Source organism: Sinocyclocheilus anshuiensis, unplaced genomic scaffold, assembly GCF_001515605.1.
Source record: "Sinocyclocheilus anshuiensis isolate Anshui unplaced genomic scaffold, SAMN03320099.WGS_v1.1 scaffold476, whole genome shotgun sequence".
In the NCBI taxonomy this organism is placed as follows: domain Eukaryota; kingdom Metazoa; phylum Chordata; class Actinopteri; order Cypriniformes; family Cyprinidae; genus Sinocyclocheilus; species Sinocyclocheilus anshuiensis.
The window spans coordinates 284,271-296,410 of NW_015554139.1; the positions used below are offsets into that span (position 1 = coordinate 284,271).

Sequence of the window (12,140 nt, forward strand, 5' to 3'; positions counted from 1 at the left end):
TGAAGATATTTTGAAGGATGTTGGTTACCAGACAGTTTTGGTTTCTGTTGACTTCCATTGTATGGACAAAAAATACAATGGAAGTCAATAGGAACCAAAACTTTTTGGTTACCCACATTCTTCAAAACATCTTTCTTTTGTGGAACACAAAAGTCAGTCATACAGGTTTGAAATGACATGAGGGTGAGTAACTGATGACATGTGGGTCAATGATTTCCTTTTTGGGTGAACTATCCCTTTAAGGACTCCAAAAATGTCATGTCGTATATAACAGTTAAGTAAAAATATTAATATATTTTCTTACACATTGAATAAAAACTATATTTCCAAATATATGAAAATATAAAAATCATTTTTGCGTGTCACACCACATAACTTGCCTTGCCTTTTCACCCAAAACACACAAAAAATAAATTCTAATATTTTTTTGGACATGAGAGTCTGCAGGGGTGCTCTGTATTATATAATTTTTTATATTTTTTTTTTCTGCATTTTGGTTGCCTCACTTACCGTTCCGCATGTTTTTTTCCCCCAAATATTAATAAGCATTTTTTTTTTCTAGGAAACAATAATAAAAAGATTTTGCCAAACTACTTGATAAGCTTTTTTTTTTCTTTTGTTCATTATGACATCAGGACACCAAAATATCATATAAGAGTTGTTTGTAAGTCAATGTATGTATGAATGCCATTTCTAATGTATTAAAAAAAAAATGTAATAGGGCCAGACAAAGAAATAGTGTCTTGTCATTGATATATTCCTGCAATATTTCTGTATTGTTGTGCTTGCCCACAGTGAACTTTCATTCGTCCAAAATCTTGCTTCAGGATGACTGTAAAATAAATATAAACATTCTCTGATTGTGATCATGCCACGTCACGCAGTGTTTTCACATTCAGTGTAGAGAGAAAAATTGTTTGACACTGGAAACTCCCTTTGTGCCTGATTAGTGAAATGGGAAGAAAATTAAAGAAAATTTCCGTGTGACATACCCCAAATACCCTGATGTCTGTGTTTTGGAAAGAACAAATGCTCTGCACTAGGGCTGTCACGATTATGAAATTTGGCTGACGATTAATTGTCTAAAAAATAGTCACGGTTATTGCGATTAATTGTCTGTTTTAGGGCTTTGTCGATTATGCCGATTATCACGATTAATTTTCTGTTTTTATGGCTTTCATTATATAATTGATTAATTTAAGGGTTCAGTAAATAATTATGATGTTATCTTTTAATCTTTTTGAGTTATTATTTTGCAGTGTAAGATTGCATAGAGTATTCCAAATTCTAAGAATTGGCCAATACCGATCCAACACCAGCACTGTTTTCTTTCTACACCACTACAGAATATCAATACTGTGTTTGTGGAACTAATGGTCACTCTTTTAAACCCTTTGTTAAACACAATCCACTAAATACTCAAAAGGCTTCTAATAATCTTTCTGTTTATGATCATTCCTTCCTTCCTTAAAGTATTATAATGGGAATATATCATCTTGGAGAGAGAGTTTTATGCTGACTGTTATAACTGAACGTGACGTGCTGTTTGAATGATGAGCGGAGAATGACTGACAGCTGCAGCAGAAGGAAGATGAGTTTCTGTAAACTGAAATTCTGTCCCTCACATTAAGATATGGAATGGCTTCAGATGATATAGCAGGGCTCCAGACTGCGACCATTTTTTCTGCCTGTGCGACAAAATTTTGTGTGCGTTGGTCACCGCTTTGGTCAACTCATAAGCGCTGCAAGAGAAGGTGAACATGCTGGTATTCTTGTGTGGGAAAAAACATGCAAGCACTGTCACGTTAGCTTTACTTTTCTTATTGTTTTCATTTGTAAAAAGCTTGTTATATTTGCTGTTTACTTCACATTAAGCTATGGAGGCTCTCTTTTATTTATTTATTTATTTGATTCCTCAGTGTTTGCTAAACGTTCTGTAATTTATTAGTCGGTATATAATACAGCAAACTCCCATTCACACAATTTAAATCGCAAATAATACTACTGATGATAAAGCATTTTGGTTGAATGTTAACCACTTTCGTTTCCATATAACTATAAACTATGGTAAAAGTTCATCGGCATGCATTGAATAATCCCATGTTGTAGCGCAAAAAAAAAAAAAAAATTGCGCCCAAATCATGCGCTCGTGCCACAATTAGACGGTTATTTAATTATCGCGACAGGCCTACTTTGCACACAATGTCACATGTAAATGCTTCACAACCACCTGCTCTAGCAGGACTACTGCAGCGTGGCATATTATGCAACCGTTTGCTATTTGAAACTGAACGCTTGCAAATGACATTATTATGATGTAGTTGATCCATCAGGCACTGTCTTTTTTCTGTTTCCTAGGAATTTATCTAAGAAATACAGCCCTAAACGAGGGAGCAAAGAAGAGCAGGAATGCAGGTAATTTTGCATGCTTCCAAAGCTGCATGATTGACTTATTTTTCCTCACAATTGTGATGACAAGTGAACTGTCTAACATTAACAATGGGATATCAGAGAAGAAAGCTGACAAATCCCCAGTCACTGTAATCAGATCACTGTGGTACGCTGAGCTATGTCTGATGTTGCTACGGTGACTGAGCAGCAGTACCTATGGGGCTGTTGCCGACTCCAAACAAAAGCACATGAACTCAACAAACAAACGCATACACCTGTAAATGACTTTACGTATGCTCCCTCTGGAAATCAAAACTAATGAAGTCACTCATGGAAAACAGGTACTATTTAAATCAGCCATGATGAAACTACATTTGCAACACATTGAACCACTGTAATGTGGTGTATTTCAAAGTGAAACTAAAAATATTTTTTATTCATCAGGGTTTTATTGGATTGTGAAAGCGAGCTATGATGTTATTGGTTGTTATTGTCATAAAAATCATATTTTATATACTGTATATTTTGTATGTTAAAGTTTTATATATTTATATTTTGTAATATTTTTTTGTAATATTTAATATTTATATTAGAAATATAAAAATATTTTTGTAAACTTTTGAAAGCGCCTCCTGCTGGCAGAGAATGAATTTGCATTTTCAATAAGCCTGTCTGCTGTTTTTGTTCAGATCAATGTGCAAATCAACCCATGTTTTTATGCAGTAAACTCGCAAAGCTGTAAATGTGAACTGGTGGATCGACAAGAAGATAATGCATTATGAAGATCGAAACAATTAAAGGGATCATGTGATGCTGCTAAAAAGAACATTATTTTGTGTATTTGGTGTAATGAAATGTGTTTATGCGGTTTAAAGTGTCGTGTCCATTTTTGGAAGGCCAAACAAAGTAGTTTTGCTTTCACAACGAAAAAGCGTCACACACCGCGGCCTTGAGTGAGCGGAGGCTGGAGGCCTAGAATGAGCGGCGGCCTAGAGTATGCGGAGGCTGGCTTGAGTGAGCAGAGGCAGGCGGGCTTGAGAGCGGTGCGGCCGGCGGATTCGACGAAGGAGCGTCTGGCGGGCTTGCGGCAGCCACATGTGACGACCCTGGGCTGGACTCCGCTTCGTCCACGGTGAAAGCCGATCCGGCGATCGACAGCGCAAAGTTGTTGTATTCCCTCAGCGACCAGCACGGATCAGCTCCAGGCATGACGAAGCGGATATCGTCCACTTTTGGAAGGCCAACCAAAGTAGTTTCGCTTTCACAACGAAACACACAGCGCCTTCACGACATGGCGGCGGCGGCAACAACAATACTACAGCGAGAATAAAAGTTACGCATTCTTTCTTTGCGTGAACATTTGGGCAGCATTATGCAAATCTTCCCACATCGTGACGTAGACATGTGGGGGGCGTGTTAGAACGAACCGTTTTAGGTAGGCGTGGTTGACTCTTAACTTTTATAAAGAATATCTCTTTGGATTTGGGACTTTAGTCTTTGCAACTTTACAGATCTTCTTTATGCACCAAGAGCTTGTAACACTCCAAAGAGAAAGGAAAAATTGAAATCGCATCATATGACCCCTTTAAGACAGTAAAATATATTTATATGATATTGAATTAATATAATTAATTGATTGATAATAATTGTTTTAAATGAATATAATAATAATAATTTATCATTTTGACCCATCCGTTTTTTTTTAAATGTTTTAAAGGTTGAAATGCGCAGTTTATCATTTTATAAAACTTGTCGTTTTTGTGAAAACCTGTATCTGAACTGTAAATCATACTTTTTACAGTCTTTTTGCAGTTTAATATGTTACCATAGACATTGCCCTACCCTGCTCATATGGTATTAATTTTATTTGTGCGGGTCTTAAAGTCTTAAATTTGAGCTTAAAAACCTGCAGATACCCTGTTTTTTTAAATACTTTATATACACTTTCACCTTGTTATTCCACAAAATATAACAAGGTAAAAGTGTATATAAAATGTATAAGGTCATAAAAACTGCATATATAATAATTTGTACAAGAATAATGAAATGATTTTAGGCCAGGAAAAGTTGGTAAAATCCTAAAATCATGGTGGTGAATATTTATTTATTTATTTTATTTTTTATTTTTTATGGTTACACTTTGATACATACATCTGATTCATTGAGTAAAACTTGCATGCAACCCATAGTGAAGTTTGTTTTGGTCAAACCAGTTCCCAAATTGCTCTGAAATTAATGATTCATAAGTTAAGTGGTTCAAATGAGCATGATTTTTCAAATTGCAGTAATCACAAATGACTGAATAGGTCACGTTTACTACCAATGCACATTGTATCTCATTCGTATCACTTTTCTTTAGGTTCTCCAATCACCAGGCCTTTCTGGACATCCTGAATGAGGTGAACGACTATGCGGGCCAGAGGGAGCTGATCGCTGAGAACATGATGATCAATATCTGCATCGAGCTCACAAAGTACCTGCAAGAGCTCAAACAGGAGCGCAAGATGGTGAGAGAATGAGAGAGGCAGACGGAGAAACTGGGCCAGGCTTAAAATAAAGTATGCTGTGGGACAGAGGGCCTGGAAGGACACAGAGAGGGGGATTGTGGGCATGAGGCAGAGAAGAACATGTCACACTGCTTGTTTGAGAAGAAACATTCGAGTCTATTGGGGTGGAAGTCTCAGTTTGATTTGTGCAACACTGTCAGAGGAATGTGTTGGTGATCTTCATAAAGAACAGTAGATGCTCACCATATAACCTCAGCTGTCTCCTCTTGTTTGTCACTCGTAATTTATGGGACACTGTTTTATTGTTAGTGCTTCCTAAGGCAAACATCGCTATTACCATTGCTCATACTTAGAGTTAGGGATTTGAACAAATGGCTAACCCTAAGTATTAAACTCCACCCAACATGTTTCTGCTGCAGACATGATTTTATGACATTAGATTTATGAGGTAAATATGCTTTGTTTGAGAGAGTGGTGCCATTTCTTTTGTAAGCATCATATTTTTGCCTGGCAGATGACAAAATGGGTGAAAAAAATCACATAGATATACATAGAAGGAACGACCTGAGTATCTAGAGCTAAGGATGTCAGAGACTTTTAGGTGGGCCAGTAAACAAACACCCTAGCAACTATTTGTACAGGTGCATCTCAATAAATTAGAATGTCATGGAAAAGTTCATTTATTTCAGTAATTCAACTCAAATTGTGAAACTCGTGTATTAAATAAATTCAATGCACACAGACTGAAGTAGTTTAAGTCTTTGGTTCTTTTAATTGTGATGATTTTGGCTCACATTTAACAAAAACCACGACATTCTAATTTATTGAGATGCACCTGTATATGACCAAGCGACCTCCCTTGCATCTAACTGGAGCTTCATACTAGCAATAATGAAAATCCATTCAAAACACCTTAGCAACCATATGGCAAGACCCTGGAAAACCACTCTGTAAAGTCGCGATGAAATGCAATGTAGAGACCAGAGCTTTTCTGCTGTATTGTGATATACATTCGAGTAGAATGGATTTTCGAAAAAGAAGAAAGCAGGGCAGGGACTTGTTTCTGTCCATTGGTTGTTGATTGTATGGAGGCAGTTCTGAATGTGAGCTTACAGTTAATCGTAAAAAAGGGGCGGGTTTAAGCAGACAAAAAGATTAGGCATTTTGAGTGATTTTAATTAAAAATCACAAAGACACACAAAAAAATAAACCTATGCATGGATGAATCGTTCATAATAAGATCTATAACATGCATTCAGAAAATACATTTAAAAAAGTGAATTTCCATTTCATGCAGACTTTAAACTCATGAATCATAGACTTCATGTTGAAGCGAGCAGCACTCATATTTTTCTTCAGAAAATGTAAAAATCTGGATGTCTATTTAATGTTAGAAAGCCCAAAGCACACTGACCATGATTCCACTCTCTCTTTTTCTCTATAACGTGCAGCATCTGTCAGAAGCCAAGAAAGCACAACAGTATCTGGAGGGCACCTACAAGCAGCTTGACAATGTAAGTTTCTCTCTGTGACAGGTTGTGAAGGAGACTGTTGTGGGTGGTGTGTCCCACTGTGTCTTTGAGCGTGTCGTTGAACAGCCAGATCAGAATGCCCTTGATGAGATTACATCTCTGTCAGAGGCTTGCGTTACGTCTCTTTGTGGCGTAAGCGCTGACTGTGTGGAGTGTGCTCTTTTGTATGTATTGTTTCTGCTCAGTGTGGGGTTGTATCGGGGGATTGAAAGGGATTGTTTGCTGATCGTTTCTGTGGCCATTGTGTTTGGTCAGGTGAGGGTCAGGAGTGTAAACAGACACACATTCAAATACTCTTGAAGCAGCTGAAATTTACCAATTGGTTTACAATAAGCAGATATTTCAGACAACTTTAAAGATAACATATTCACAATTTGTCATATTTATTTATAAATGTCCATAGTTAAAAAAAAATGTTTTTCGTGTTTTATCCAGATTTTATAGTCTCTTTTCCACTAACCGGTAACCGGTCAAACAATGGTGGGGAAATAGTGTTATCCAATAATATTGTATATTAAAATGTTTCACTCCTACTGCATTGTTTTCAAGTGAAATATTCCGCTCTATTTCACAGAAATATGGCACATAACAACAGAATTTAAATGTGTTGCGATATATGCATTCGAAAGTATGGTCTCTCTACCACCAATACAGACCAACATTTTTGATAAAACCTTTCTTCACTTTAGCAGCTTTTTAGATGTTCTTTTTAATCAAATTCTCTCTAGAATCTGAAGCTTTCTGCCCTCTACAGACGCAGCTGCATCTGAAATCAGTCTCTTGTTTACACAATTACTCTTTTCTATTTGTTGAATGGCACATAGTGCACTATATAGGGACATGAGGAGCGAGCTTGAATTCAGTGGTGCAAAAAGCCTTTGTTTTGTCTGTCATAGCCAGTAGTGATATGTCTGTGGAAGAAATAACATGAAATAGGTTTGGAACAACATGAAAGGAAATGATGACACAATCTTAATTTGGGTGTAAAATAATAGCATTGTGTATGTAAACGCTTTGATTCATGTGGTGGATGTTATTTTCGTGGTAGAGTAAAAAGCGATTTGAGAGGGAGTGGAGAGAAGCAGAGAAGGCTGCTCAATATGCAGAGAAAACAGATCAGGACCTCAATGCCACCAAAGCTGACGTGGAGAAGGTATTTATGTCCCCCAAAAGGTTTCACAGGTCTTGCCACACCCTTGCATGCACATCCCTCCATCCTACCATCACATTTCCATCATATCCAAATGCGTTATTGTTGTTTCCTTGTTCCTCTTTATGTACCGGTATCTGATCACTTTATCTTTACTTCTGCGTGTAAATGTAGGCCAAACAGCAGGCTCATATGCGAACGCACATAGCAGAGGAGTGTAAAAACGACTACGCTTCACAACTTCAAAAGTACAACAAAGAACAGAATCAGTTCTACTTCACGGACATGCCTCTTAGTTTCAATGTAAGAAGCACATGCCTCAGTTCTAACATGTTGAGACACATCTGTTCCTCTCAGCTTACTGAAGGAATGATCCCAGGCAGTCTTGCGGAGTGCATACTGATATGTATGTTTGGTCACTGCAGAGGCTGCAGGACATGGATGAACGACGTATCAAAAAGTTGGCGCAGGGTTACGTCCTGTTTGCAGACACGGAGCGTCACGTCATGCCCATCATCGGGAAGTGTCTGGAGGGCATAGCCAGAGCTGGCACGAATGTCAACGAGAGGAATGTGAGTTCTCAGTTGTGTTTTTAAGAAAAGCTCTTTCGTTTCCTGCTCTCAATAAATCACGGGTGTCCAATGCTTCTCTGGGAGGGCCACTATCCTGCGGAGTTCAACTCCAATCCTAATGAAACAAACCTGAACCAGCTAATAAACTTCCAGGCAAATGTGATCAGGCAGGTTGGAGCTAATCTCAGCAGGACATTGGCCCTCTGGTAGAAGGATTAGACACCCTTGAATTAAGGCAGCCACTTTGAGAGAGCAGACAACCCTCTGCATGCCAACACATGGAGTAGCTAACACTTCTCTGTGTTATTCAGGACTCTGTGGTTCTTATAGAGCAACACAAGTCTGGCTTCGAGAGACCAGGAGATCTGGAGTTCGAGGATTACAGTCAGGGCATAAACCGGGCCTCCTCGGACAGCAGCCTGGGCACTCCTAAAGGTCCTCTAGAGCTGCTGGGCAAGAACAAGAATAAAACATTCCGGTTGTTCAATAAGAAGAGCAAGGTAGGCTTCACTACTCTCTGAAGGCAGAGTTCCTTCTGATGAAATTGATTTGTTTTGTGTGGAGATGGAAAGTTCTCTTTTACCCTGCTGGAAAAGCCCTGCCAAAGCTTAGTTTACTCAACTCAACCAGATCCCATCAGCTTGTCCGTGCTGATCAACCATCTAAATCAGGTCTGTTCAATTCTGCTCCTGGAGGGCTCCGTCCTGCAGAGTTTAGCTCCAACACACTTGCCTGGTAGTTTCTAGTGTTACTGAAGAGCTTGATTGGCTGGATCAAGTGTGTTTTATTGGGGCTGGTGCTAAACTCTGCTGGAAGGTGGCCCCCCTGGAGCAGGATTAAACACCCCTGATCTAAATGAGCCATGACCATTATTTTACCAGCTAGAACCAATTTGGAACCCAGCCATCAGAATCTGCATCTGCAGGTTTTCTACAGTACCTATTCCTGAAGAGTTGTCCAATCTTGCTCCTGTAGAACCACCATCCCAAGTTTAGCTCCAAACACACTTGTCTGGAAGATTCTAGTAACCTTGAATAATTGGTTCAAGTTTAATAAAGCTAATGTCTACAGGAAGGTGGCCTTTCAGGATCAGGATTGGACACTTCTGCGCAATAAGATGAGAGAGGAGAGTCACAGTCTGAAAGGTAACAGACTGGTTTGAGATGATTTGAAGGCAAGTCATTGTTTGATTTGTGGTCAAGTCTTTGAGAGGTCTGACTAGAAAAGGTATTAGATCCAAAGCTGTGGTTTCTTGCACCCTTTGTCTCCCTGCCACAGTTGAAAGATGCATGATGGTTCAATCTACCTTCACCCTTCCTCACCCCTTACTCTCAGTCTTTCTGATGTACCCAAAACAGATCCTTAAGGTTTTCCAGTATGCACCCTTTGCATGGCTATTTAGCTGTGAGTGGGGATGGAAAAGCCCCCAGCTCTGTTGTTTAGCTCAGCGTGTGACCCAGTGCTCATTCTGCTGCGTCTGTGCTTTTCTTTGGGACACTTCTCCCTCTGCCATGGGCCTTAACACACATACACTACTGCTATTATATGCTGTATAATATATCCTTCAGTCTCATCACAATGACACCTTTGTGCACTCTGTGTCATCAGGATAGATGCTTGGTTGCATCTGGTTAAGTTGTTAAGGAGAAAAATCATCTTAAAATGAGGGTTGGAGGCAAAGCATTACTAAAACATTCTCTTCTCTTCAGTCATGTGATGATTCAGAGCTGTGCGTAGGATTCAATGGATCTCTCTTTGTCCCAGAGGCCTATATAGGTCTAAAGTGTTTTCTAAGAACACTTCATCTTCATATTAATAACATAATTTCCTGCTCCTACAATAATGTAGTTTCCTGCTTCTTCAACACATTAGGCTTTTTCACATGACCCTCAGCGCTTGCCAGCTTAAATGTCCAGTCTTCTCCTAATCAGTCCTAATCATTGTGCAGATCCATTATTTTCCTTGCAAGTTGGTAAATATGGAATTGTTTTTTTTTTATTTTTTAACCAAAGTTGCACTGCAAATCTGCTTCCTTCTTCCTCTATCCTTAGTAGTTAAAATCAAACATCTTCCTTCATTCCTTGTTGCTTCACTTTTTGCTCGCTTGTGCATGTTTTCTTTCTGGCTGAGACAGTCATTATGTTGAGAAGCTAAAACCAATTTGTGGGGAAATACTTATTTAGCGCCAAGCCTTCATTCGTTTACCCATAAATATTTGGTGGATTGTTTGACACAATTTTAGATTTAAAGCTGAAACCTATTTGCTCTGTTCCACTTAGTAAGCTGCCCACCTAGAAATTATAATTTTTTTGTGTCAGGCACTCCCAGTGTAAAAGTTAATCCAAACAGTAGGGAAAAAATTATGCTGCCATGTAAGATGTCTAATTTTGGACATGATTGAAAGCAGCATCACATTTATCCTACACCAATAATCAATAATATATATATATATTTAAAAATAGATAATTCCATCTAATTAATGCATGATTTTATCCGGTATTACTGTAGTGTGTTTTTGTGTAAGGATAGGAAGTTGTTAGCTTAGCCACAAGCTAATGCCAGACTCTTTGAATCAATCTGTGAGCATTAGTTACTTATATTCTTCAAATACTCTTTTGTGCTTATTAGCTAAGTTACTTTTGAAATCAACTGTGAACTGTTGGCTCAACTGTGAGGTTGCCTTTGTAGACAGCTCACTTGGTTCTGGAACAGAGGTAGTATGCATAGCAAATTCACTGAAATATTAGGATTCCTTTCATGTTCAGGCCTTTTTGTTGCTATGTAGTTCAACAGAAGCCTCTGAATGTAGATTGGGCAAAAAGTGGCTCCACTTATTAGATCCATAATGGGGTGGGAAAAAACGTAATAGTAATTAGCTTTTTTTGAGATTGTTTACATTTGAAGATTCTTACTCTGCAAACAGTACAAATTCTCCTGAGAAGTTCCTACTTATAAGTTTTACTATCATGAATTCAGTGTGATGTGCATTCAAGTGACTTTGGTTGGAATTAAACAGATATTTTGGTGTAATGTCTGTGTATTTTTTCTGACAAAGACAGGAACCTTTTTAGCACTAGACAACAAAATGAAGATCAGTGGATTCACAATAGGCGTGTAGTTTATGCCATAATTTTTGTGCTGCCATGAGACTGCTAGGAATTTTTTTGGGTAGTTTGGGGAATGATGGGTAGTCCATGACACAATCCTGGCACTTTAATTTTTTTGGAAAGCTTTATAGCTGGTTTTCATCAACAGTACACAAAGTTTGTACAAACTTATTTATGACGAATAACAATTAGCTTCACCATGGTAAAGTAATTGATATGACCACAACTTGAAAAGTTTTTGTGGTGCCGTTCATGTACGTTAATCTTATCTTCACGATCATTCCAACATCACTTGAAAGCCACAAGATCCATTGAACAAGGCCAAGAATTAATTGCTTTCTGATGGAGCCATTGTTTGCTGCATTATCTGGCTGATTGCATTGCTGGTTGTTGGGGCTTGTGGATTTGGGGTTGTTCTGGGTTTGGGTATTCTCTGTCTTGCTTCTCTTGGCTCTTGCTGAGGTTGGTCCAGTGTTGTCCTCGTTGCAGTTTTGATGTTGCTTTGAGGTGTTTGATGGTGTCTCTTTCTTTTCCCTTGTCATTTGTGTTTTGTTTGTTTTTACCCTTCCCTATCCTTCCCACCATCCCTGTCCTGCTGTCCTGTCCCTGTGTTCCTCTTGGTTTGTGCCTGGTGTCTGTCCTAGCTCCCCTCGTCTTCACTCAGTCCTTTCTCCACAACCCCCACCCCCTCGCCCGCTAACGGACCACCCTCCCCTAAGTTTGGCCGGGACCCCCTGTCGTACTGTTTGATGGAAATCAATAAGACAGTCAAACCTCGAATCTCTTCCTTCCGGACCCTCAAGAGAACGGTGAGTGTGATAGGTCAGGGATCAAGCAAACTGACTAAACCTGTGCGCTGCTGTCTCTTTAAGGCGTTCAGC

At 38.9% G+C, this 12,140-nt stretch overlaps 1 protein-coding gene across 2 annotated transcripts in view; it reads left to right on the forward strand.

Annotated features, from left to right (window-relative positions):
- trip10a (thyroid hormone receptor interactor 10a) overlaps window positions 1-12,140 on the forward strand; it is a 32,040-nt gene that overhangs the window by 13,038 nt on the left and 6,862 nt on the right. Inside the window, exons 3-10 of one of the 2 annotated variants that reach the window (XM_016463132.1) lie at window positions 2,359-2,415; window positions 4,751-4,898; window positions 6,350-6,412; window positions 7,479-7,583; window positions 7,755-7,883; window positions 8,006-8,152; window positions 8,464-8,652; window positions 11,904-12,068. In XM_016463132.1, the coding sequence (XP_016318618.1) occupies window positions 2,359-2,415; window positions 4,751-4,898; window positions 6,350-6,412; window positions 7,479-7,583; window positions 7,755-7,883; window positions 8,006-8,152; window positions 8,464-8,652; window positions 11,904-12,068 (1,003 nt within the window). The remainder of the gene's footprint in view (window positions 1-2,358; window positions 2,416-4,750; window positions 4,899-6,349; window positions 6,413-7,478; window positions 7,584-7,754; window positions 7,884-8,005; window positions 8,153-8,463; window positions 8,653-11,903; window positions 12,069-12,140) is intronic. The other variant, XM_016463133.1, reaches the window with a different exon arrangement.